General features: G+C 38.6%; 2 protein-coding genes and 1 long non-coding RNA gene across 32 annotated transcripts in view; 2 read left to right on the top strand and 1 right to left on the bottom strand.

Moving 5' to 3' along the window:
• The window catches only part of PPHLN1 (periphilin 1), a 149,428-nt gene extending 139,230 nt beyond the window's left edge, over positions 1-10,198 (top strand). For 23 of the 24 annotated variants that reach the window (XM_077870425.1, XM_077870420.1, XM_077870419.1 and 20 more), the window contains one exon: positions 7,823-10,198. In XM_077870425.1, coding sequence (XP_077726551.1) covers positions 7,823-8,017 — 195 coding nt within the window. In that variant the 3' untranslated portion in view covers positions 8,018-10,198. The remainder of the gene's footprint in view (positions 1-7,822) is intronic. The other variant, XR_013363956.1, reaches the window with a different exon arrangement.
• Positions 10,199-17,346: 7,148 nt separating this feature from the next.
• On the top strand, positions 17,347-25,185 carry LOC144296983 (uncharacterized). The gene is made up of 2 exons (XR_013363963.1): positions 17,347-20,217; positions 20,852-25,185. It is a non-coding gene; the product is annotated as an uncharacterized LOC144296983 (long non-coding RNA).
• Positions 18,257-25,281, bottom strand: part of PRICKLE1 (prickle planar cell polarity protein 1) — a 110,528-nt gene continuing 103,503 nt past the window's right edge. For all 7 annotated transcript variants that reach the window (XM_077870401.1, XM_077870399.1, XM_077870400.1 and 4 more), the window contains 3 exons: positions 23,726-23,912; positions 21,947-22,810; positions 18,257-20,099 (listed from right to left, as the gene is read on the bottom strand). In XM_077870401.1, coding sequence (XP_077726527.1) covers positions 19,240-20,099; positions 21,947-22,810; positions 23,726-23,912 — 1,911 coding nt within the window. In that variant the 3' untranslated portion in view covers positions 18,257-19,239. The remainder of the gene's footprint in view (positions 20,100-21,946; positions 22,811-23,725; positions 23,913-25,281) is intronic.

The raw sequence follows: 25,281 nt of genomic DNA, 5'->3' as shown, positions 1-25,281 counted from the left end.
TTGTTATGAAAAGTTTTAAATATTAGGAATTAAATACTACACACCCATACACTCATCACCTCCATTCTATAATTAATATTTTATTTTCTTTGTCACCTACCCATTCCTGTATTCATCCAGTAATTCGTCTTATTTTTTGATGGTGACAAGTATGTTGGAAATCTTAGTATAGTTCATTCCTAAATATTTCAGCATACATGTCTTTTTTTTTTTTTTTTTAGCATACATGTCTTTAAGTAGAGTTCAATATTTGTGGGTTTTTTTCTCTTTTTAAAGGAGTAAGATATTATACATATATCAAGTCTCTCAGATCCCTGCTGGCTCCTTTCCTTCTTAGAGTTGTCATTCTTGTGTATGTTTTATTGATTTTAGAATATATGTGTATATTCCTAAACTAAGTAGACTATTGTTAAAACATACATATATGGCCTCATGGTTTACGTAGTTCCTTTGCAACTTTTTTCACTCATTATTAATTTGAGGTTTGTCTAGTTCCTGTAGTTAATGTCTGTGAGATCTGTTGTTGGCATTAGTGAAAGATTGTGTAGACTCTGGAATTCATTTATTTTTTTTAAATTTAGTGTATTATGATTAAAAGAATAAGCTGGAAGTGGTTAAAAAACTAAGTATTAACTTTGGATCCTGTAAATTTATAAATTGATCTGTATTTATGGATGAGAATTTTATAAACTTTGCTAAGAGTTTGTAGCATTATTCCACTTCATCATTAATCTTGGAGTTACTTTTATGCAGCTGTAATAATTGTACCTACATATGAATGTAGGCGGTTGAAATCTAATCCATGTGTTCATAATGTATTTCTTAGCAACTACCAGTGTTCTTTTCAGTTGCTGTGCTTTTAAGAGCCAGTGGGGCTGCAACTTTGAGGAGGAAGTCTCAATGATATCTTTTTCTATTAATATAGCACAAGCAGCAACATAGATTACAATAGTTTTGACACGTTCTGCATTACTATAGACCCAAATTAAAGGGTTTAAGTTTATCTCCAGTATTTAACATCAGTATGCTGTTACTTTTTTCCTGACCTCATCAACACATTAGACATTATGAATGTTTCCTCATATATTAAGCCTCAATTGGAGTTTCTTTTTTTAACTTACATCTTTATACACATTTCATCAAAACATTGTAGAACATTTTACAGATACTAATTATTATATTTCACAATGCTCCTTTAAAAGTGGTAAGCTTTTATGTATACTTTAATGGTAGAATAATTGCAAATATATATTACTTAATTTACCAGGTCAACACTTACACTACATCTTTACCTTTTTTCGGACTTCTCTGTCCTCTGTATTAACACTGTTTAGTAGAGTTTTCTGTGTGGATGGAAATTTTTTATATTTGTACTGTCTAGGATGATAGCCATACTTGCAATTGAAATAGGGCTAGGAACTGAGAACCAAATTGTTCATTTTTTATTTTTATTTTTTGTGTACTTTTTATCTTATTGAATTTATTTATTTTTTTCTTCATTATTATTTTATTATTTTTGTTAATTTATTTTTTATTGGTGTTCAATTTACCAACATACAGAATAACCCCCAGTGCCCGTCACCCATTCACTCCCACCCCCTGCCCTCCTCCCCTTCTACCACCCCTAGTTCGTTTCCCAGAGTTAGCAGTCTTTACATTCTGTCTCCCTTTCTGATATTTCCCACACATTTCTTCTCTCTTCCCTTATATTCCCTTTCACTATTATTTATATTCCCCAAATGAATGAGAATATATAATGTTTGTCCTTCTCCGACTGACTTACTTCACTCAGCATAATACCCTCCAGTTCCATCCACGTTGAAGCAAATGGTGGGTATTTGTCATTTCTAATAGCTGAGTAATATTCCATTTTATACATAAACCACATCTTCTTTATCCATTCATCTTTCGATGGACACCGAGGCTCCTTCCACAGTTTGGCTTTTGTGGCCATTGCTGCTATAAATATCGGGGTGCAGGTGTCCCAGCGTTTCATTGCATCTGTATCTTTGGGGTAATTAAAATTTAAATAGTCAGATATGGTTAGTGGCTCCTGCTTTGGACAGCACAGCATCTATAATCTCCACCATGCCAAGAAACTTCTCTTGCAGCTAACCAGCCAGACCTCTAGTTTCCCAGTATAATCAGTAGGTTTTGTTTGTCAGCTTCTTTGATTTTTCTCTGATATTTAATTGACTATATTCTTCTTTTACAAATGTTCTTCTTGGCATCTGTGCCTTCACGCTTTCCTTGTTTTTAGTCTTCCTATTGTCTCTTCTTTGGCTGATACTGGTGGTTTTAGGTATCTACTCTGGCTGTCTTTTGTTCTCAGAGCCGACTTTAGCCATCTATACAACATTTACTGAGTATCTACTTTCTGTCAGACAGTGGGGTTAGGAAGAACTTATTCCTCATTGCCAGGAACTCCCATAGTTTCAGCTGGCATCAGTGCTAAATATGTTAAGATCTCACTTTACTCCCCTCTTTGTACTTCCTTCCCAGTCTTTCTCCCTCCCTCCTTCCTTCCTTTCCTGCTCTGTTTTTTTTCTTCCAAAGTGCAGACTTAGTAATCCACTTCCTGTTGACAGGTGCCTCAATTACATACTAGATATTGAAATTATCTCCCATTCCCTCCCTTTTGAAATAAATAAAAATTAAAATACCTCCCACCCATCATTCTTCACATTATTACGTCTATATTGCTTCTTTTATTTTTTTAAATATTTTACTTATTTGAGATCAGAGAAAGAGAGCACCAACAGAGAAGAGAGGCAGAGGGAGAGGGAAAAGTAGGCTCCCTGCTTAGCATCACCTTCATTTTGGGTCATGATACTGGGAGTGGTAAAAGGGGACATCCTTGTCTTGTTCCTTATCTTAGGAAGAAAACATTTACTGTTTCACCATGTAATGTTAGCTTTAGGGTTTTTGTAGATATTGTTCATTAAGTTGAAGAAGTTCCCCTTTATTCTTAGTTTGCAGACAGTTTTTGTCATGAATCAATTTGTCGTGGATTTTGTTAAAATGCTTTTTATACATCTATTATTAAGATCCTGTGATTTTTTTTTTCTTTTCTAGCTTATTGATGTGATGGATTGCATTTATTGATTTTCAGATGTTGAACACGGCTTGCATTCCTGGAATAAATCCCACTTGGTTGTGGTGCATAGTTCTTTCTGTATGTTCTTGGATTTGCTAATATTGGTGTTGAAGGTTTTTATTTTTTTTTTCCATCTATGTTCATGAAAGAGATTGGTCTGTAATTTTCCTTTGTTGTAATATCATTGGTTTTGATAAGAGGATTTTGCTGGCCTCAAATTGTAGAGAATTGGCATCATTTCTTCCCTTAGTGTTGAGTAGAACTCACTATTCAAACCATCTGGGCCTAGTGCTTTCTGTTATGGAAGGTTATTAATTGTTGATTCGTATTTTTCCCTAGATGTAGGCCTATTCGAATTATCTATTTCTCCTTGTTTGGGTTTTGGTAGACTGTCTTTCGAGAAATTGGTCCATTTCATCTAAGTTATCAAATTACTGGGGATATTCATGATAACCTTTCTAATGTCCATGAGATGACTAGTAGTGGCCCCAGTTTCAACTTTGATATTAATAACTTTTTTCTCCTCTCTTTTTTTCTTGATTACCCTGGCTAGAGATTTATCAATTTGGTGTTTTCAAAGAATCAGCTTTTGGCTTCATTCATTTTCCATTTTACTATTTTCACTTTCACTAATTTCTGCCAGAGCAGAAATCAGAATTTTTATTTTTTCTCTCTTTGGATTTAATTGCTCATCTTTTTCTAGTTTACGAGCTTAGATTATTAATTTTATTGGTTTCATATTTTCTAACATGTATTTAATGCTATAAATTTCTAAGTACTGCTTTTGCTACATCACAAAATTTGATAAATTTTGATAAATGTTTTCATTCAGATCAAAATATAATTTCTCTTGAGACTTCTTTGATCCATGTGATTTTATGAAGTAGGTTGTTTAATCTCCAGTTCTAGGATTTTCTAGCCATTTTCTGTTGATTTCTAATTTAATTTTATTGTGATCTGAAAGCATACTTTGTATGATTTCCGTTCTCTTAAATTGGTTAAGGTGTGTTTTATGGTCCAGGATGTGATCTGTCCTGGTGAATGTATCATGTAAGCTTGAGAAGAATGTGTAAAGTACTAACTGGGTTTTACCAGGACCAAATCAAAGTATCTGTAGGGCTACATTTCTCTGGAGTCTCCAGGGGAGAATGTTTCCTTGCCTTTACAGTGTCTAGAGCTGCCTGCATTCTTTGGCTGGTAGCTCCTTCCTAAAAGTGCATCACTCAGTCTCTGTTTATGTGGTAGCATTTTCTCTGTTTCTACTTCTCCTTCTTTCCTTTTTAAAGGCCTCTAGTGATTACATTTTGCCCCTCTGGATAATCCAGGATAGGATAAATCTCCCTATCCAAAATGTGTAACATAATCATAGCTGCAAAATTCCTTATACCATGTCAGAGAACACATTTTTAGGTTCCAGGGACTAGGTATGGACATCTTGGGGGCAGGGATGTGAAGGGCATTATTCTAATTACCAGGGTAATAGAGCCAGGATTTAAACTCGGTAAGCCTGCTCTTGTAACCATTTCTCTGCTCTTTCTGGCTTCCCTACTACCATCTACATCTAAGTGTCTTCTTTCTAATGTCTTTTAATTGTCTTTGTTTACCTCTCCAACTAGGATGTGACCCTCCTGAAACAGAACATAGAGCATTTGAGCAAAATAAGTTCAGATAAAGGAAATTATATGAAATGATGAGGTACCAATAATAGAGAAGATAACTCATTTGAATCTCCAGACTTTTAAGGCTATATGCACGTCTGACTTTTACAGTTAACCTCCAGTTACCTCCTAATATTAATACAAATTATGAATTAAATCTTAAGTATATGCATATATATTTAAATTTACATATTCTGCTCTGGCTGCTGTATTAGATAGTACAGCTCTGTAATCTCTACCATTCCACCAGTGGTAGAATTCAGCTCTTAGAGAACTTTAATGCAAATGCTAAAGATTAGGTTTATCTGAAATGAAAATTCTCCTAACAACTTACATTGCCTTAATTTTTGGTTTCTCGTTTTGTGGACACAGAGGTAAGGACTAACTAAATGTTACACATTTTCGAGGAGTTTTATGTCATGAGCAATTTTAAATAGAACAAACTTGCTAGACACTCTTCTTCCAGTCACTGAAGAGCATAATTAATAGTAAGAAGCCTTGACAGTTTTAGTATATTCCTTTATTCCTAGAAATACTTGGTGAGAATTTAACTATTATCACAGGTTACTCTGATAAGTACTGTGTGAAACCTCATTTGGGTAGTGTTTTCATTATCTTGGCAAATTTAACTATATTTCTATGCAGTTTGTGTAAACCCCACCCATACTTTAACCCGATTCCCATTTTGATGAGATTCAATCAGGGGAAAAAGCAACAACAAAAAAATCTTCCTGTGTGGCCTGTAGATATCAGATCTGAAGATTATTAATGCATTTCCAGCCAGGGACCATAAGCAAACAAGCTCTCCTACAGATAACTACACCCTTCCTGTTTGGGATTGAGTTTACTGTGGAACAGATTTCGGAAATAGGTTTCTGACAGTTGTGTTTTTTATTTATAAAATGTTGGAGGGTGAGGTTCTTCCTTTAACAATAAGCTAATTATTTCCTGTCTAATGCCCAACCACTACATTTTAAATAGTCTTTTAGAAAATTTACCCCTAAAAAAAAAAAAAAAAAAAAGAAAGAAAGAAAATTTACCCCTTCATGGAGAATTACGTTGCTTTGGGTAGTTCTGGTTGTTCTTGTCTGCTAACATACGAAATTTGCCTGTTACAATGAATAATTCAAAAAGAACTTACAATTAAAAAATAAAACACAGTCTTTAAATGCGTGTATTATCTTGTCTCCAGAGTGATAGTACTATTTACAGCTTAAATAAATGTATGAACACATTTTAATATGCTTTTACCTTTGATATGCAAATCTGTAGCACATTTATGTTCGGTAAATATGCTAAACGAAGAGTTACAGTTTAGGTAAAACAGATTTACATTAAAGAATTTGCAGGTTAATTCAGAGTGTAACATTATCCTCATCTTCTACATCTGTTAAAAAAGAAGCCTATAAAATTTAGGCCACCCACAAAGTGGTCTGCTGAGGCCTGTGGTTGGTGTTAGAATGCTGTTATTATGTGGGCTGACTGGTTTGGTAAGGAATTTACCTCCACTAGGACTGAAACATCATGGTTCTGACTTTCCCCCTTGGGGACTGCATTGGCTTGACTTGGGTACTATGTTTTTTAAACCAGTCAATGTGCTCTGGTGCCCTGACATCATGTAATATGTGAATGGTGTACTGTTTTCTAAGTTGGTTTGTTAGAATAGTAATATCAATTCTGGGTCATGGAAGAAAGCTTAGGATAAACTGGAATAAATGGTTGATTTAGAAAACAGTTGAGAATTAAGGTTAATGGTTATGAGTAAATCTCCTCACACACCAATGTGTGGGGGCATGGGTGAGATGGAGAAAGTAGCTAAGGCTTTACATATTTCAATTTCTGGGTTCATTGAAGAATTTACTCTGTTAATTTCCTTGGGGCTTGTGCAATGATTTTAAGAGCAAGGAAATGAATTTAGTACAACTTACCAACCTAGTATTGCAAGTCAAAATTAACTGTTCTTCTTGAAATAGCTATTGTTAAGGGATAAAAAAATATTGTCGATATTTAAAAAATAACAGTGGCAACTACAACAACTAGTAGCGATCATTAGAGGAATACAAACTCATAAGCCAAGCCGTATCTCAGGTCACTCCTTTCTAAAGTTTTCCCAAATGAATAAATCCTTTTTCAGATAATAAACATGTTATATTGTTTTTGTTAAATTTAGAAAATTTTAAATTCATTTAACAGTTCTTTTAAATCAGATAATTTCTATTTCACTTCTCATGGATACTTAACTAATTTTTCTTTAAATACATGAACTACAGAGTATGAAAAATAGCATAGACATCTAAATTACATTTTGTGACTACAAATTACGGAAATGGTATTTAGTGGGGAGAAAACCTAGCAGTTTTTGGATAGGGAATAATATCCGATTGCCTCTGATAAAGATTATATATACATATTGTATACATATTGAAGCAAAATTGTAAAATATGCACATTGAGGTAGAAAATATATACATGTATTCATATATTCATGTGTATATGTATATATGCGTGTGTTTATATTTACATATATGTGTATACATATACATGGATGTGTGTGTATATGACATTGTTTTGATCTTAACTCTGCCTTGGTGACTTTAACTGTGGTTAAATATTTATAACTTGAAAAGTTTTTATCAAATAGATACAGAATTTGTCATCTGGTCATGATTCAAACAAAGAATCTAAAGTTAGGGGCTCAGAAACTTTTTTATTCCAAACAAGCAAATGAATAAATCCATGAATGTGCCTTACCTAGTGAGCCTTTGTTCTTAGTTCTTCTCTAGTCTGATGTCCTTTTAGTAGACTGCCTAATGATAACAAATGCCAGGCCTAACTTCTGTAGTCAGTGATGTGGTATATCGATGTTTTTCTGCTCATTCATGTTGTCAGCATATCTCAGAAATAGAGGATTAAATAGTGTTTGACAGTAGTGACTCCTCAAGGGTGAAGGAGGTTCAATTGTATCTCCCTTTTAGACTTCAGCATCATCATTTTGCTAACTGAATCAGCTCAGTGTATGGGTAATTATTTTTACTCTTAGCTAACCACTGTGTATTTCACCTTTCTAGGTTTACCGACAGGACTGTGAAACTTTCGGGATGGTTGTGAAAATGCTGATTGAAAAAGATCCTTCATTAGAAAAGTCTATACAGTTTGCATTGAGACAAAATTTACATGAAATAGGTGAGCGGTGTGTTGAAGAACTCAAGCATTTCATTGCAGAGTATGATACCTCTAGTCAAGATTTTGGAGAGCCTTTTTAGAAAATTACTTGCTCAGGCAACAAAAAATGTTACTAGGTTGTTTGTTTTTTCCTGGATTGTGTAAATCCTTAATATATGGAATTTTTGTGATGAAGAGAAACACTTTGATTGCCGACCACATTTCCAATGTCAAATATCTAAAATAGTCGAAGATATTTTAATTAGAATTTTAAAAATCTACATGTAGGGCCTCCTAATCCATACTTATCTTCCCCCCCCTAAAATGATGAAATAATTTTTCAAGCTTTGAAAAAGCAGTCCTGGAGAATAGCTCATGTTCTGTTGTCTTCTATAGTGTGCGATCATTTGTTTTGGTCACAAACAATTTGGTAATTTATAGGTTAGAGATCATTCCACTTAAAACATTTATATTTTGCATTTCATAGTCAGTGATACCATGTGAAAATGTTAGAATTCTGAGTTGTGATTTTATTAACTTGTTGCTTGCTTATTTTAGGCTTTGTAACTTTTAGTATGTTTAAATATCCAAATAAACTGAATACTTTAGTGTCTTATAGAATATTTGCTTTGAGACTCCCATTGTGATAAAATAGAGCACTTAAATCTCAGAAAGACCCCTTATAAAATCCTATTTTTCCAAGTAAATGAACTCAATGTCTTCTATTAAAATAATCCTAAAACTCCTGACCACTCTTCCAGATATAGGAGTCTTAAATAATATCATATATAAGACCAAGAGAAGGGGCAATTTGAAGTGAAAGATGAGAGCTTTTCAAATGAAAATTTCTTTAAAAACTTCTAATTGAAAGAGAAAAATTTAGAATATGATGGAATAATGCAGTTTTTTTTTTTCCCAAGGCCTATATTTTCGATCTCAAGAAGGAAGGTCATTGATAACATATCCATAATCAAACCATTTACAGATTATGCATTTGTTAATCTCCATTTGTAGTCTTAACAAGATCTTTGTTCTGATGCCCTTTTTAGGGGTCCTTAGCCTTCAAAGGTGTTCTTTAAAGAAACAAAGAGTGGAATAGACAGTAAAGTCCAGCACAGTACCCCTCACCACGCAGTCTGTGGAAACAGTTCTCCATGAGCAAGCCGTCCAAATCACGGGGTAGTTAAAAATCTGACTGAGGCCATTAGGATATTCTACTCATTTCCTGATCCCCTTCCAGCTGGCCAGTGGCATTTAGCCAAAATATGTATTTCTGTGGCATTAGGAAACCTTAAAAATCATGCTTGTTATTACTACCCAGTTTTATTATCTTCCCATCCTCTTTCCATTTCCATTCTTTTCTCACTTGAATTCTGGTGTTATCTTTAGTGGCCTATATTGATAATATGTAAAAAGCTACCCCAGAGGAGCTACAAATTATATTACAAGTGGAAACAGCAGTATAAATAATTTTGGTGAATCCTATAATGGGTGCCTCAAAATATGTACTATGCTATTCCACAAATATAAAAACTGCTTGAACACAATTATTTTCTTAAGTTTCCTATATGAGACTGCCTTGAACTCTTATTTTTGCCATTTAGATATTGAACATAAGCTAAAACTAAACCCCATACAGCGTCTCTGGTAGTCTTCCCTAATTATGAACAGTGATTTTATTTGTTACCCACTTTAGAAAGACTAAGAAAGTACTGATACTGTTTCTCCCGTACCCCTTTGTTTTTCTTTTCCTTAAAAATTCTGATTCTAGGATTCAATTCCTTTAGTCAAGATATCAAAGTTTAAAAATAAAAGTTAAGAAACTACCATCAAGGCAAAGGAGTTGTTCATTTTGCTGAAATTCATTAAACTAGAAATTCATTCAACTAGAGGTTTTACTTACGGACTCATTTAAATGTAGGTTCAACTGATAATTTCTTCTCTCCTTCCCCCAAATTACATTCAACACTTAAAGCTGTTTATAGCTTGCCATCAGCATTATTCTGGTAGGCTTGTCAGTGTTAAATCTGTTTGCTTTTTAAAGACCGATTTTAGGATAGTTAAAATCAGATAGTTGAATTCAGACTGTGTATTTTGCAAAATGTTCTTGATTAAAGAAATTTGTTTGTAAATTATCCATTGTTTTGAAGTATGCCCAATTGATATGATAAATGTTTCATTGTCTTACCATAAAGCTTTGACTATCAACAGGGGGAAAGCAGATATTGTGAAGCTTTTTGTGAATTTTAAAAGTGTAAAATAAAGCAACCAGGTTTAAATAATTGGATTGTCTTTTTTTTCTCTTTAACAGGCTTAAAGTATTTTCCGGAAATGTAGATTTTTATTATTCTCTACTGCAATATTATTCAATGTTCAGTTCACCCACTCAGCATTAGGATGGAAGAACTGGGAAACCATTAACTTTGGTGACTTAAGGAGTCTTGATAACTAAGCAAGCAATTAACAAGATAAGACTGAGCACAGAGTGCCCAGTAATTGTGTAATTATGAATTTAAGTTTCAGAGAATACTAGGATTAAAATCCTACCTCTTTATAATAAACTCTGGAGGAACGACGTCTTTATGACGTGGTTCCTAGCACAGTTTGGAATGTTGTAGGTACTTGTATACGTTGGCACTTAAAAAAAAAGTGACATTTGACCCCTAGGTCTTTGGAGGACTAGGACTTATTCAGGCAGAGAAGGGGAAACAATAGAAGTCTAGGAAGAAGGAATGGTATAGAGAAAGATACAGGCCTGTGTGACCAAAGCTGGCTGGGAATGATGGGGGGACAAATGTAGGAAGATAAGTTGACAGCAGAATGAATGATTCTGAATGTTTATAGTTTTATCCTTTCTCTCCTACTTACTCAAGAATAATATTTGAAAATCGTACCTTTGAAAATACCTTTGTATTTATTCCTGCCAAATAGATTGATTTCTCACAGCCCCTCAGTCACTTACCAACTCTGAGCCGGTTTATAGACCCAGAACCTCCTGAAGAAAGAGAAACCCAGGTACCCTTAAGAAAGGACTCCATCTGCACTGTCCAAATACACAGTGGTTTCAGTTTCATTTCAGAGTTTCCTGCAAGGGAACCTAAACTCCAAAGAAGGCTGTAACAGTTCTTTCGCCACAACTTTGGAGACCGTGATCTTGTTATCCCTGAAGTGTTCATACCGACAGTATGCAGTATCGAGGGCAGCCAGCCACCAAGGTGACTTTTCAGCTGTAACACTGCTCAAATTGACACCTGTGAGTAATGCCCACACTCTGCTGACCAGATCAAGGTTAGGGGGTTATGCACAATACGTTTACCATCCCCTTCCTGCCTGTTCACTTGAGAGCACTGATGTTACTCAATTCAGTGAAGAAAAGAAAAAGTAGGGGAGGAGGAGGAGAAAGGAATGACTAATAACGAAGGCAGTTAGCAGAATCTCTTCTCCCCCTTTCAATGGTAATAGAGTTGAAATTGAATTATATGACTAACTAATTAGAACTATATTTGCTGTGTTCCCCTTTGCAATTAGGTGTGACCAAGTGACTAAGTCCATTCCTATGGTGTTTGTGTGGAAAGTACTTCTACTTCTGGCCTGGGGCCCTTAGAGAGTAGATGTGCTCCTTCGTGATTTTTTTTATCCATTCCGCCGAAGTAGTAGCCATAGCTACTCAGCCTTGCTTTGTTGCAGAGCCACAAGATGGAAGGAACTTGGATCCCTGCATGACTGCATGGAGTATTAAACTGTTATATAACAGAGGAATAAATGTTCTCCTTGTTTAAGCCACATTATTGTTTTTTTGTTAGCAGCTCACCTTTTGTTCACATTAATGTAAGTGGTATTTGAGGGTTAGCTTCACTGAAGTTGGTGCTCAGTAGGCTGTGCTTACATTGTAATAATTGATCTTGGGATAATGGAGACTTTTTATATAAAAGGCTTTGCCAGTCCACGGAGTTAATCCCAAGTAGTATTTAAAATCTCACTTGGTAACAACATCAAAGTCTGATGCATATTTGTATAGCAGTAGAGACAGCTCGATAATACAGCACATCGTTTTTTTGAGTTCTGTTCCCAAGGATTTCTTTTTTTAAAGATTTTATTTATTCATGAGAGACAGGGAGAAGCAGAGACACAGGCAGAGGGAGAAGCAGGCTCCATGCAGGGAGCCTGACATGGGACTCGATCCCGGGTCTCCAGGATCAGGCCCTGGGCTGAAGGCAGGCGCTAAACTGCTGAGCCACCCAGGGATCCCCTGTTCCCAAGGATTTCTAACCTTAGACCATTATCACTAAATTTGTATAAGGTTTTAAAGTTTTTTTCACTGTGTGTGTGTGAGTGAGTGAAAAGGCAGAGATTTATTGAAATACAAACATTTGAGAACATATAAGATAGAAAATAATCACAACATATACAGACACTTGCTTCAAGGGGACATCTGAGGGATGTATCCACTACTTCGGCTACCCATGTGCTAGCACATTTTTCCTGGTTGGAATACATATAAGATGGGGAGGGGACAGCTGCCCTGGCTGACTGGCCATACTGCCTGCAGGTCTGCACTTTCAGGAAAGCTCCTCTTGGCCCAGGGCCCAGTTCTTGGGGGCACCTGCTGGTACCCCCATTCTGGGTAGAAAGGTGGAGACCCTACCATTGTCCTTGGGGACAGCAAGTGTCCACTGAGAGGGTAAGGCTGAGCAAGCTACCTGGGGAAAGGGAGAGGATCCAATGACCAGAAAGTGTGCTGTCCCTTCATCCTCCAAGTGGGAAGACACCCATCCTTTGTGATCAACCCTCTGAGGAAGACACACTGGCCAGATGTCTGCAACACCTTTAAGCAGGCCCAGCACCAGCCAACTGGGTTCCTCTCTGGCACCGGCTCCCAGGTACTCTTCTCTGCCCACATTGTGTTTGCCTGGTGGGGAAGGCAGGAAGGCTTCTGAGGCCAGAATAGGGTCAGCCCCCCAGTGGATGGGAAATTATGTGTGTGGTAAAGGGGTGTTGGAGGGGAGAGAAGATGCAGTCCAGCAGAGCTGTATCTTACCAGGCCGAGGTATCTGTTTTATGCTCAAGTTTTTGACTTCCTCCCCTTTCCTCTTCTAGATAGGACTGACAGCGGCCTAAGGGTTCCCATCAGCATGCCCTCCCACTACCACCACAGCCTGATGACACCATGGTGGATGGTGGTCTTTGAATGCTGCAGGGCTTACTCATTTGAGAGGTGAGCCCTGTATGAGAATCACATTTTCTTTACCATATGGGAGCAGCCTGCTCCCCACCAATTTGACAAACCAATTTGAAGCATATGCACTGGTGGGTCCAAGGGTCCAAGAGGAGAGACAGAGTTTCGACAGCATCTCCTCATCCCCAGAGACGGCTTGATCTCTGTAAGGCCAGTGGCCTCCATAGCCTGCCCTTGTCCAGAGGTAGGAATGTCGAATGAAGGGGAGACATCTTGCCCACACCTTGATAAGCTGGGGTTAGGGGTACAAAACTAGCCCTGCTCTGGCAGAAATTTCCTATTCTTTTAAACTTTGTATTCTGCTACTTCTGTAGAGTAGAATCTTAGTAGACTATATTGGATGTAAGTTAAAATAGATTTCAGGTTTAATATATCAAATACTTCATAAGATTCTGAAAACCATGTAGTTATTTCACTACCTGAACAAGATTAGAACCACCTTTGTAGTGTTTCTTGATTCATGCTTTCACATATGATAAGCCAATGGAGATTTTATTCTCATTTTACAGTCAATGGCAGGAGAAGTTATAACTTGCCTATGGTCATAGAGCTGGAAGTGGGAGAGCCAGAGTTTTACCCAAATCTTCCAACTCTAAAGTCAGTGTTCCTAGAAGTGAAAAGCTTGGTGGTCATTCAGCACTTGATTAAAATCCTGACCCCCCCCTCCCCCAAAAAAAATCCTGACTCCCGCACACGCTGGTTGTTTGATACATGTGCAGTTAATATCTAATGTAATGGGTAATATAAAAATAGCTTTACCAAAAGCCTTTGAGAAAATTCAAATCCTAGTTCAGATTTTTCCTGGTTTTTGTTTTATCCTCAATTGCTACCACCTTCCATATTGGCTCCTATGACTTTGTGTTTTGGAGCTCTTTTATAAAACACCTTTGAGATTCATGAGGGGTAGTTATGAGGAAGTAGCATATAGGGTTACAACCCTCATGGCAAGTGTAGCCTAGGACTTGGCTCTTTGGCTGCTGTATACCTGGGCCCATGGTGGAGTCTGAGAAGAGCCGTTTGAGTAGAATGAACTTGGTAATTCAACTCTCATTCTAGGAACCAAGATTAATTAAACATAGTTAACACCTTTTCAGCTTTGCTTACAACATGTTTAGAGATTCAAGAATAAGATTGCTACCAGTAGCAGCCCTATAAGATGTAGGGGAAAAAAATCTTATCCTTCTGGTAATTAGAGAGAAATAACATGAGGGAGGCAAATATCTTGCCTGCAGCATACTGTATGTAGTCTCCCAACTGTCTGTTTGATAAAGACAAAAACAATTTGAAGCATATACACTGGTGGGAAAGTAACCATCCTCAGACTTTTTCCTCATGATTTGGTTTATCCCATGCCCACCGAGAGTCTCAAGCATTAATAGAAAAATTAATAGAAAAAAGCTCCAACCCTTTAAAAGTTCCCTACTCCCGTGAGTTCCCAGCTCCCTCTTTGAAGAGATCATCCTTTCAGGAATCATTTACCAACAAATACACTGATAAAGAGTTAAAAAAGAGAAAAACACTTTATGCTGAAAGACTTTTCTAACCTATAAATTCAGTTCAGTCTCTAAAGAATACTGAAGCTGGAAGGAAGCCTTTGAGATGGTCTAGCCACTCTCGTTTTACAGAAGTAGAAACTGGGTCAGAGCACTTAACCTGCTTGAGTTAATGAGAGAGGTGGGTCTCCTAACCCAGATCTCCTGAATCCTGGCATCCAGTGGGCTTGGCACCACTCTGCAAGATCAGCCTTGTGTTGATTTGTATTAGATGAGTAACCATCTTTTCCATTGTCGGTTGCTTGGTTCATTTCTCTAGAAACACTAAAACAAGTATTACCAACCTAAGAGAATTGGCTTCATTTTCTTAAAGATTGGAATCAAATGTTTTCAGAGAACGGGCTGCAAATTACATCTAAAGTTGGCATAACAGCTCTTTGTACACACACAGCAATAAAGGGACGGGAGATTTCCTTTGCAAAAAGAAAAGCTGAGGCTAAAATTGACCCCGAAGATAGGAATACTTGACCAACTAGCTGGTTCTGTTCAAAAAGAATGAATCGGCTCTAGTCATAGCCAAGTCTACTACATATACGCATATATGTTTTTACCAAAAACCACTGTTAAACTTGATCCCCCCATTCCCTGCCCAGAAGTTTGATTCTGTGACCTCAGCAAGATGTGAGCTCAGAGGTGCAAAGTTCAGCTGCTCCTGCTCATTTTTCCATGGCCTAGTTCACCTGGGAACCTTCCCAGTGTGTCAGCAGAAAGCCCATGTGACTGAACAGGAACAAGGCTCCGGTTTTTGGATAACTCCAAAGAATGGCTAGCAAGTGGAACTAGGCAATAAACAATTTTTCTCATTTGACTTATTAAAAGGATTTTTATCATTGTGTTAGCATTGACTTGATAATGAGGCTCTTAGATTATTTTTTTTTTATCTTAGTTTTTCTCCTCTGTGCATCAGAAAAGGTCACAAATATTTCTGTAAACAGTAATTGTGCCTCTTCTCATCAGCTCTAAGATATAGGGGAATCACCTTCAGGCACCTGAATATATATATAACTCATGCACTGGAGATCTGCTGACAGCAGGCTCCTTTTGTTCAGTGTTTCAGAAATGTCTGAATTAGTTGCTGGCATTTAAAAGCTAGAAGATTCGGCAAAAGTTGAAATTCCTGGTTTCTAAAAATGTGAAGGAGGTCTAAGCAACACTGGTTCTCGTCTGCAGGGCAGTAGGAGTCAAGTGCACATTAGAAAAGAGAAGCTCAAGAAACCAAAGTACACCCGTGCTGTGTTAGTAATCCCTGCGCTAACGTTCACTGGGCACTCCTGAAACTTATGTGCCCCAATACTTTCAGGCCCCATCACCCAAGAACCAAGTTTGGCAGCAATGCGTGCCATACCTGGAAAGCTAGCTGACTTGGGTGCCTCTTCCAACTTTACTACTCTTTTAAAGGCCTGCGATTTGTATCTAAAGTAAGAGGGTTAGACAGCAAATGATACCTCCTTTTACTTCCGGTGCTTTTTATTTAACTCAGGAACTAGAAGGTAGAGCATAAAGTAGAGCAAATGCACACACAAAGTGAATTCTTTTCTTTTAATGAGGGCTTGAAAGGAGTCCCCATTGATGTTTTATCGGTGCCCCTTCATGGGCTGTCAGCAAAATGTTCTCCAGTTTGCTCTGAAGTGAGGAAAATGCAACAAGTAGGCATCTGCCTCACACATGTAGAGATCAGAGACATCGATTTAACATTGGATATTTACCTTGAGACCTGACCAGATACTCTGCACTCTTGTTAACTAAATCTATGAACACCTTTTAGTGACTGTATGCTCAATTTTCTCGCCTAATTCTTCACAGAACTGCAAGGCCGTTGTTTCCCTTCCTTTGTGGCTAGTTGTCTCTGTCTTTGCTACTAACCAAGATTTAAAAGCTTTAAAGGTTACATTATTACCATGAATAAATATTTCTGCATTTCCTTAAGCCTCTAGCAATCTATAGAACCCTTACATAAGGAAATGAAAAAACGAATAGGGTAACCGTTGCCAGAAGCAAAAGGAACTGATCTTTTGACAAGGACTTGAAAACTACCGAGGACAGTGACTTCAGCTTCCACTTATGTGTCTCCAGGCTGAGTTAGTTTACTCTTTATTATTCATCTTTCATAAGCAGCCTATCACCACAGTCTTTTCTAAAAGGATGCCCACTGTTTGCAGCACAGGTTCGGAAAAGGTCTTTCAGAAGCAAGAAATTTGCTAACGTGATGTGAGATTGTGATGGAACAAGCACTCTCATACATTGTTAGTGTAAATGTTAATCAGGCAGGTTACTTCTGGAGGAAAATTGGTGATATCCATCAAAATTTTAAATGCATAACTTCTGTCCCAGGAATTCTGCTGCTGCTTGGAATTTATGCGCATATGTGCCAATGCAGGATAAGGTATCTACGGGGAAATTCAAGTCCATCACTAAGGGACTGGTTAGGTCCACTGTGGTGTATTATACCATCACTGAAAGAATGAGGTAGACCTATTTGTGCTCATGTGGAGTGTCCACATATAAAGTTAAAAAAGCAAATCTAAGCATATATAGTTCACTACCACTTTTAAGAGATACATATATAAATATGCTCTGAACATCAAAGGGACACGCTAGAGATGACTAATAGTGGTTACTTCTGGATATGGACCTGAGGGACTGGGGATGGAGAGTGGAAATGACACATTCCATCGTCTTTTGAGTTGTTCTGGAGGTTGTGTGTGTTTTGACCAGGGGCGTGCATTTCCTTTTCACTGCTGATATATTTTTCAAATGAACCAGACCAGGGAAATAGTGATATAGTTGTTGAGTAAGGGGCGCTCTCACCAAGTGTATGCTTCGGAAGGTGCTCTATCTAGCCCAGGTACAAAGACCTATCCCGGGGTGGGTGGAGGGAATGCTGGACCAGGGCTTTACCCACTGGATTCACGTCCCCCTTCCCCAAGGCATAACAGCTTTTCCCTATTCCAGTAAATGAGGCACAGAGGCGAACTTGTCCCTAAGTCCAATTTCCCACCCATTAGTAAGGGCGTGGGATATATGCAGGAGACAAACCGTGGCCTGGCAATGGCAGAAGAATGGCAAAATCAATCATGCCTGAACAGAGGAGCGAACTATAGGTCTGCAAAGATCTGTGTTCAGAAAGGTGGTTGGGCATTTAGTGAGCATTTATTAAATACCTTCCCCTAAAGGTCCAAGATACCACTAGGCCCTTAGGACCGAAATGTACGTGCAAGAATGGCACATAACAAAATCTCAGCCCATTCGTTCAAATCCAAGATAATTTTCCCTTGAAGAGAACCTCATAAGCTTGTAGTCAGTGGCAGAACATCCTCGGAGGATTTTAAAAGAAAAACATAATCGCTGTTAAAGGGCAACAAATTAGCTGAAAGAGATGGGGTAAAAAGGAACAGCCTCTCTTCAGATAATAAATCTACAAAGTCCTCTGCCCTATAAAGCAGATCCTTGTAGTTCTGGTCTCTTCCCAGGAAATAATCACCACTCTGTTGAAAAGGCACCCCCTTCTATCCCCAAAGGGGAAAAAAAACATTCACCCAAACAACTTCTACTTGTTTTTACCATATATTCCAGGGATATGTATGGGTTTGTTTGTTTTTACATTTATACAGTTTACATTGCTTGACCCATAAATAGCACTCGTAAGATTAATAGGGCCATAGTTTTTAAAGAGTATTTACATAGCCCCACCATGCATACAGAGCCTTTTTAATATTGAAAAATCAAAAAATTTGAACTTTCCATCACTAGGCAATATAAATTTGACCATCTAAGCTTATAAACCCTGACTAAAATACAAGCAATCATTTCATCCATAAATGCTGTTTCTGGTTCCCCAACAAATCTAGCACTGCAGTGTAACAAACATCTTGCAATTCAGGGATATAAAAATATCAGCTTTAAAATCTGAACTGTACATATGTACATTAATATTTGCACCGTTAAATTAGGAATACACTTAAGTCTATGAAATACTACATTATAAATAGCAATGTCTTTTTCAATCTGTAGCTGGAGCTAATACAATGCAATGTTTACCTGGCTAATTGAAAGGGGACGAGGTGGTCTCGCACGATGGAACGCACAGTATTGGCTGGGTCAGTTGTGACTACGTGCATGCCGCACAAGACAGAGTGATCAGGACCTGGGCCAACCCGGTGTAGACAAATGACAAACACTATCGCTTTACAAAGGTGGTGGAAGTTCTCCGTTGTCGAAAATCAACACCCCTGTCCAATCACCTCATGACAGTTTCTTGAGGCTTCTCTTGACTGGAGACCAAAGCCGCTACATGGAACTGTAATGCGCACCTGACGGGCACAAGAGGTCACATCAACCTGGCACCATCCAAGGAGGGCAAACTGGAGAAATCACACCTTCCAAATGTTAATCTGACACTGTAAACAGCAGCAGGGGTCTCATTTACATGGGCAAAGCACTTTAACTAATTTTAGCGACTTTCCTATGGAAGAAAAAAGATATGATTCAAGATGGTTAATGGCAAAGTTTAAACAGGATGTCCACAGCTACTAGGTTAAGAAATAATACAGTTTTTGCCCTTGTGTCCCTTTTTCTTCTTGGATTTAGTTGTCCTCTGACCAAACTGAGGAGTGGGGAGTGCAGAAGTTGGACTCGAAAGGTCGTCTGTGTAGTAGGCGTATCTCTGGGGCCGGGGTTGAGGAATTGGTTGTCCAAGAAAATATCCTTCTTCTTCTGAGTCGGAGGAAGAGGAGGTAGAGGAACACCAGGAATCATCATCCTCACCGTAGAGTCCCAGAAACCTGGGCACGCCCGGGTTCTGCAGTGCGTAATCAGAGGTGGCATGGGCATACTGTCCATACAGATCAGCATTCTGGATGTATGCTTGGATTTCCCGGGCACTTTTATTCTGTATAAATTTCTCGTAGTTATCAGGGGTGTAAAGCCGCAGTCTGTCCTTGGGAGAGTATTTTCTTTCTGTAACAAGATTCAGAGCATTGTCAGAGCGGGACTTCCTACTTCTCCTGCGGCGATGGTGATGAGACCTGGATCCCCTCTCTTCGAAATGGTAGACCCGTCTTCGAGTCCTCTCACTCATGGGAGGCTGCCGAATTTCGAGATTGTCATAGTTTCCGTTGTCAATGACATCATCTGAAAACTTGACCTGCTGTGGTCTGGACTGAGACTTCGATCTTCTAAGCACTGGCAGATGGACTGGTTTTTCCTCAGGCATGATTTTTTCTGGACACAACTCTGAACTTAGACTCTTTAAGGACTCTGCACTCCTGTGCAGCATGGAAGAGTTCAAAGTCCCCATGTTGCTCATTTTCTCACAATCTTCTGCCTCCATCTCCTCAAAGTTTTGCAGGGAATATAATGAGGGTCTCGGCTTGCTTTCGCCATCCACTGAAGCCCCTAGAAGAAAAGCCAAGACGAGATGTGATCGTCTGACAATTACTGCAAACAAGCTACCGAAAGGAAGAACTTCAAAGAAAATTCTCCCAAATTTCAATATCTGATTAACACGCACTAGGTAAGAGCAACATGCATACACATTTAACTGAGAAGGTTTGACTTTTGTTAATGATACAAGAGGGCACACAGCCTCTTACAAGCCCAGCTCCTTGGGAGCCGAACATTAGTTATAGCACAGGTCATGAGCAGCAGAACTTTGAGCTCTTCATAAAAAATCTCATTAGTTTGTGTAGCACATGACACGTAGAAGCTTCTGCCTCTCAACACATTAAAGCCAGACTACTTCACTTGAAATCTCTCAAATCAATCCCTTCCTTTGCCTCCACATGACCACCCCACCATTACGGTCCTTTAAACCCAGATTAGTGGCCAGCAAACCACAGCAAGGGCCACATCCAGCCGACGCCTATTTGTGGGTCAAGTCTCACTGGAACACAGCCACCCCATTCACATATACATCACCTATCGCTGCTTTCTGGTAGCTGCAGCAGGGACTGTGGTCCAAATGGTACCATCTAGCCCTTTAGAGAAGTTTGCCAACCCCAAACCTACATCATCCAGTCTTCCTCCCCCTTCAGCTACATGAACTATACCACTTTCAGATTAATCTTACTTTAATAAAGCTTTTCTCAAAATAGACACTGCCACTGCTCTCCTTTTTTTTGTTTTTTGTTTTTTGTTTTTTTAAACAGGGCTCAGACAAGTTAAAATAAATGAACGAATTGAACATTGCCCAGCCAACAGTAGGTGAGTAGGGCATGGTACAGACAATTGTCAGCTGGAGACTACATAACTTCTACTTCCTACAGGGAGTCTGTTTCTCAGCCTGCTATTGTCAAGGAATGTTTAGGCCTGACACCTTATGTGTCTAGTCTTGATACTAAATGTTGAAGCACCTACCGCAGGGCCAAGATATGCTCAATTTAGTCCCACTCACATTCCTCAACCCCCCACTTTATGTAGGCCTCATCTTTAACAAGTGCAACAGAAACCAGGAGGGTAGCTGTCTTCTCCCTCCTGGCACAGGGCAGCCACTAAAGCCTTTCCTGTATCACAGAAACATCACTTCTTTGAGAGGACTAAATATCATTAGTTTGACTATAAAACTAGCCATAGCCTTTGCTAGCCGTGGGCCAGTAACATTTCTGTATCCAAAGACTTAACGCAAATGTGAGATTCACGAGGGGTGGGTCCTAGGCTCAGCCTTGCCTTTAAAAAATGTATGTCAAGTTAAGCATTTAGCCTCTTGGTAAACCAAGTTTCTTCACTTGTAAAACACAATAAGTAATATCCCACTGCATACCGCTCAGGATCATTTTAAGGATAAAATGTAGATAACTGATAGGAATAGGCTTTGAAAACAGTGAAATTATAATCTACGTAAAAAACTTTCAGCTATTTTTGAGCTATTCCCACAGGGCAATTCAGGAAAATCTAAAAGATGCTAGGAGCTTCTAAAGTATGCAGGCTGATTTTAGTATCTTGAAATTCAGACAGCATAATCCAAAGAGTACACGATCTTTCAGACCAGATGCAAAATCCATTATCCAAATAAATCAATCTCCCCGCTTAAAATACGCATAATACCTACTCGAAAAGCTTATATTAAAATGTATATAGATGCACACATTTGTTAATGTTCGGCATTTAACATAAACTCCTTCTTCCGTCCCTTGGTCTGCAGTTTTAAATAACTTAGTCCCTACTGTTGAACCATAGTTTTTCGAATAAATTTTTTAGTGGCTCTTTTATCCAAATACTCCATACATAATCCCCAGATTACCTACCCGTGATATTAGATAAAGCCAAGGAATCCATAGAATCTCGAACACTTTGCTCTGGTTTCAAGTCTGACAAACACTCCAGGGAATCTTCATACCACTGTGTTTGATCATGATTATATCCTGAAGCCCCATGGTCCAGATCTAATTCCTGGAGCCTTCTACTGCTTGCAGGGCCTGGGTGGCTGCCATAAGCAGAATCACCCAGTCCATCTTGTGACTGTGCCCAATACATATCAGATTGGTATTTTTTACTTGCAAGGCTCTGGTTATTTTGCTTTAACTCAGTCTTATTTTTAACCATGTTATCAGATATCCAATGCTCACTGGCTCGAATATCTATCTCATTGGGCTGCTGCTGAAAGAGGCTTTTATCACCAAACTTGAGGAGGAGCTGTGTCATATAATCTTCATGCTCGGCCCATTCTTCAGGGTCTTCTGGGGTTTCGTGCTCCACTCTGCCTTTCCAAAATTCTTCATTGACAAAACTTGCCCCCTGCCTGGAGAGACTCAGATCATCCAACTTCCGAGAAAGGGTATCATCGGCATTGCCTGACAGGCCAGGAAACTTGTAGTTCAGAGCGGGGGACAAGAGAAGAGACTGTCTACACTGATCAGCTGACCGACTGCTTTTGCCCATCCGGACACTTCTTCTGGAGTCTCTGGATCGAGCTGACTGAAACGCAGAGTCAGAAGAATCAGAGGCATGGACGTCTTCACCAAGGCTGCATGTTTTTGAGCAATAAATCTGGCCTTGTTTGGGAAGGAAGGGACACCCCAACAAAGAAGCTTTACACTGGGCACAAGAAAAGCAGGCTTCTGTGGCATGCCAGTGCTGCCCGTCGTAGGTCATCTGGGCATGGTCAACACCTATTTTGAAAAGGACAGAGGAGGGAATTATAATTCAATCCTGAAATAAAGGAAGAAGAAACAAGACTGTTTGTATATGGGAACTCTATGGGGTGATGGAAACATTCTGTGTCTTGAAAGGGCTGTGGGTCACACAGGTACAGTTAATTCTCATTATTTGCAAATTCCATATTTTGAAATGTGCCTACTTGCTAAAATTTATTTGTAACCCCAAATCCTCACTTGCAGAGCTTCTAAGGAATTTGCAGGCATGTGCAAAAGGATGAAAAATTTGAGTCAGCTGATGTGCATGTTCTCAGTTGAGGTCAAAGTGATGCCTTGTCTTTTCTCTCAGCTCTTTAAACAACTGACATAGCCTTGGTCTGTTTTCGCTTTCTTCTGCTTTCTATTATGTTTTCTTCATATTATTGTGTTTTTTGTTAACTGTGTTTAAAATGGCCATCAAGCGTAGTGTTGAGGTGCTATATGGTGTTCCTAAGCCCAAGAAGGCTGGGATGTGCCTGTAGAAAAACTGTGTGTGTTAGATAAGCTTCATTCAGGCATGACTACAGTGCTGTTGGCTAGGAGTTCAATATGAATGAATCAATGTATATTAAGTAACCCATCTTTAAACTAAAACATACATGAAACGAGATCATGTATTAATCAGCTGATGATAATGTGACCAGAGGCTTGCAGGAACCCAACCCTATACTTCTCCTAGTGTTCAGTACTCAATAATTCAGCCAACTTTATAGAACAGGACTATTGCAAATAATGAGAACTGACCATATATCCATCTGTCAAAACACAGCAAACAAAAACATTTAAGATATGTACATTTCACTGTATATAAGTTACAGAAAAAAAGAAAAAGACATTTGCAGACAGACTGTTGGGCATGTGACAGAGCGGACAGGCTGGCTGTGGACTCACCGATATGCTCCCCACAGGCTTCACAGTACTCTGCGTACAGAGACTCAAAACAGCCACAGCAGAATGGGCGGCCATCCTTCATAATGTACCTCTGTCCTCCTAGGACGGTTTCACACTCAAGGCAGCAGAAGTGTTTCATGTGCCAATGGCGACCCTCAGCCTCTGTGCACTCATCAGCAAAAATTATCTTTAAAAACAAACAGGATGAAAGAAAGTCTTAGTGAGCTATTCTAAAAGCCAAATAAGTAACTGCATATTTTCTGGACAACTGACAGCCACTGGCTCTTCAGAGAGCCACTTAGCTAACCTTGTTTCTTACAGCCTCAAGCTTACATCTAACTCGATTTACATACAAAATAAGAGCCGAAATTGAAAATGTCGAAAAAGGGATGCCTGGGTGGCTCAGCAGTTAAGCTTCTGCCTTTGGCTCAGGCCGTGATCCTGGGATCTGGGATCGAGTCCCACATCGGGTTCCTTGCAGGGAGCCTGCCTCTCCCTCTGCCTATGTCTCTGCCTCTCTCTGTGTCTCTCATGAATGAATAAATAAAATCTTCAAAAAAAAATGTCGAAAAAGAGAAACTTAGTGTGTGCTTAAGCTAAAAAAAAAAAACACCACCACAGACTTCTACATTCTACAATTCATTGGTCGTATTTTTGCTCCCCAATCACATTTTGTTGGCATAATCTGGCAAAGAATACATTTGCATTGAAACAATTTAATGGTCTGTGTGTGTTTTAATAGAAAACTCATAAAAATGTCTGCAGAATCAACAGAGTTATCCAAATGCTGCACTGTGTGAACAGCACTTCATTTGACCTGGTGGTCATCACCAGATTAAAGACTATTTTTTATAATCTTGGCTTCAAAAAAACCTTTTTTTAAAGATCTAAGAGAGAGCACGAGACAGCAAGCATATGCGGGAGGGAAGTAGAGGGAGAGGAAGAGCGTCTTACACAGACTCTCCATGGAGCCCGACACAGGGCTTGATCTCATGACCCTGACCATCATGACCTGAGCTGAAACCAAGAGTCACATGCTTAACCGACTGTACCACCCAGGCGCCCCTAAAAAAAAAAAAAAAAATTCAAATGCACATTACTGAAAAAAAAAACATAAAAAAAAATGTATACGGTCACTGACTAAAGGAAACCGAGGAGATATATAGAATAAATGCAGTGACGTACCCTTGATTAGATCTTGGAACAGAAAAGAGACATTAGCAGAAAAAGTAGAAATCTAAATAAAGTCTGTAGTTTCACTAATCGTATTAGACCAGTGTTAATTTCCTAGTTTTGATGCACACACCAAGGTGATGTAAGATGTTAACAGTAGGGAAGGCCGAGGGAAGGGTCTACAGAACTCTTGTCATCTCTCCAACCCTTCCATAAATCTAAAATTATTTTAAAATAAAAAGCTGAAAAAATAAAACAAAAACAAAAATAAAAATAAAAATAAAAATCTGAACGAAATAAATTCCTCACACAACCATCCCTTCCCACAAGCCCCAGTGGTAACCACGGTCAACTCAGTGTAGGTCTTTCCCTACGATTTCTGA

This window comes from Canis aureus, chromosome 25 (assembly GCF_053574225.1).
Source record: "Canis aureus isolate CA01 chromosome 25, VMU_Caureus_v.1.0, whole genome shotgun sequence".
In the NCBI taxonomy this organism is placed as follows: Eukaryota; Metazoa; Chordata; class Mammalia; order Carnivora; family Canidae; genus Canis; species Canis aureus.
Note: the sequence above shows the minus strand (reverse complement) of the source record. Positions and strands in the feature narration are given on the sequence as shown.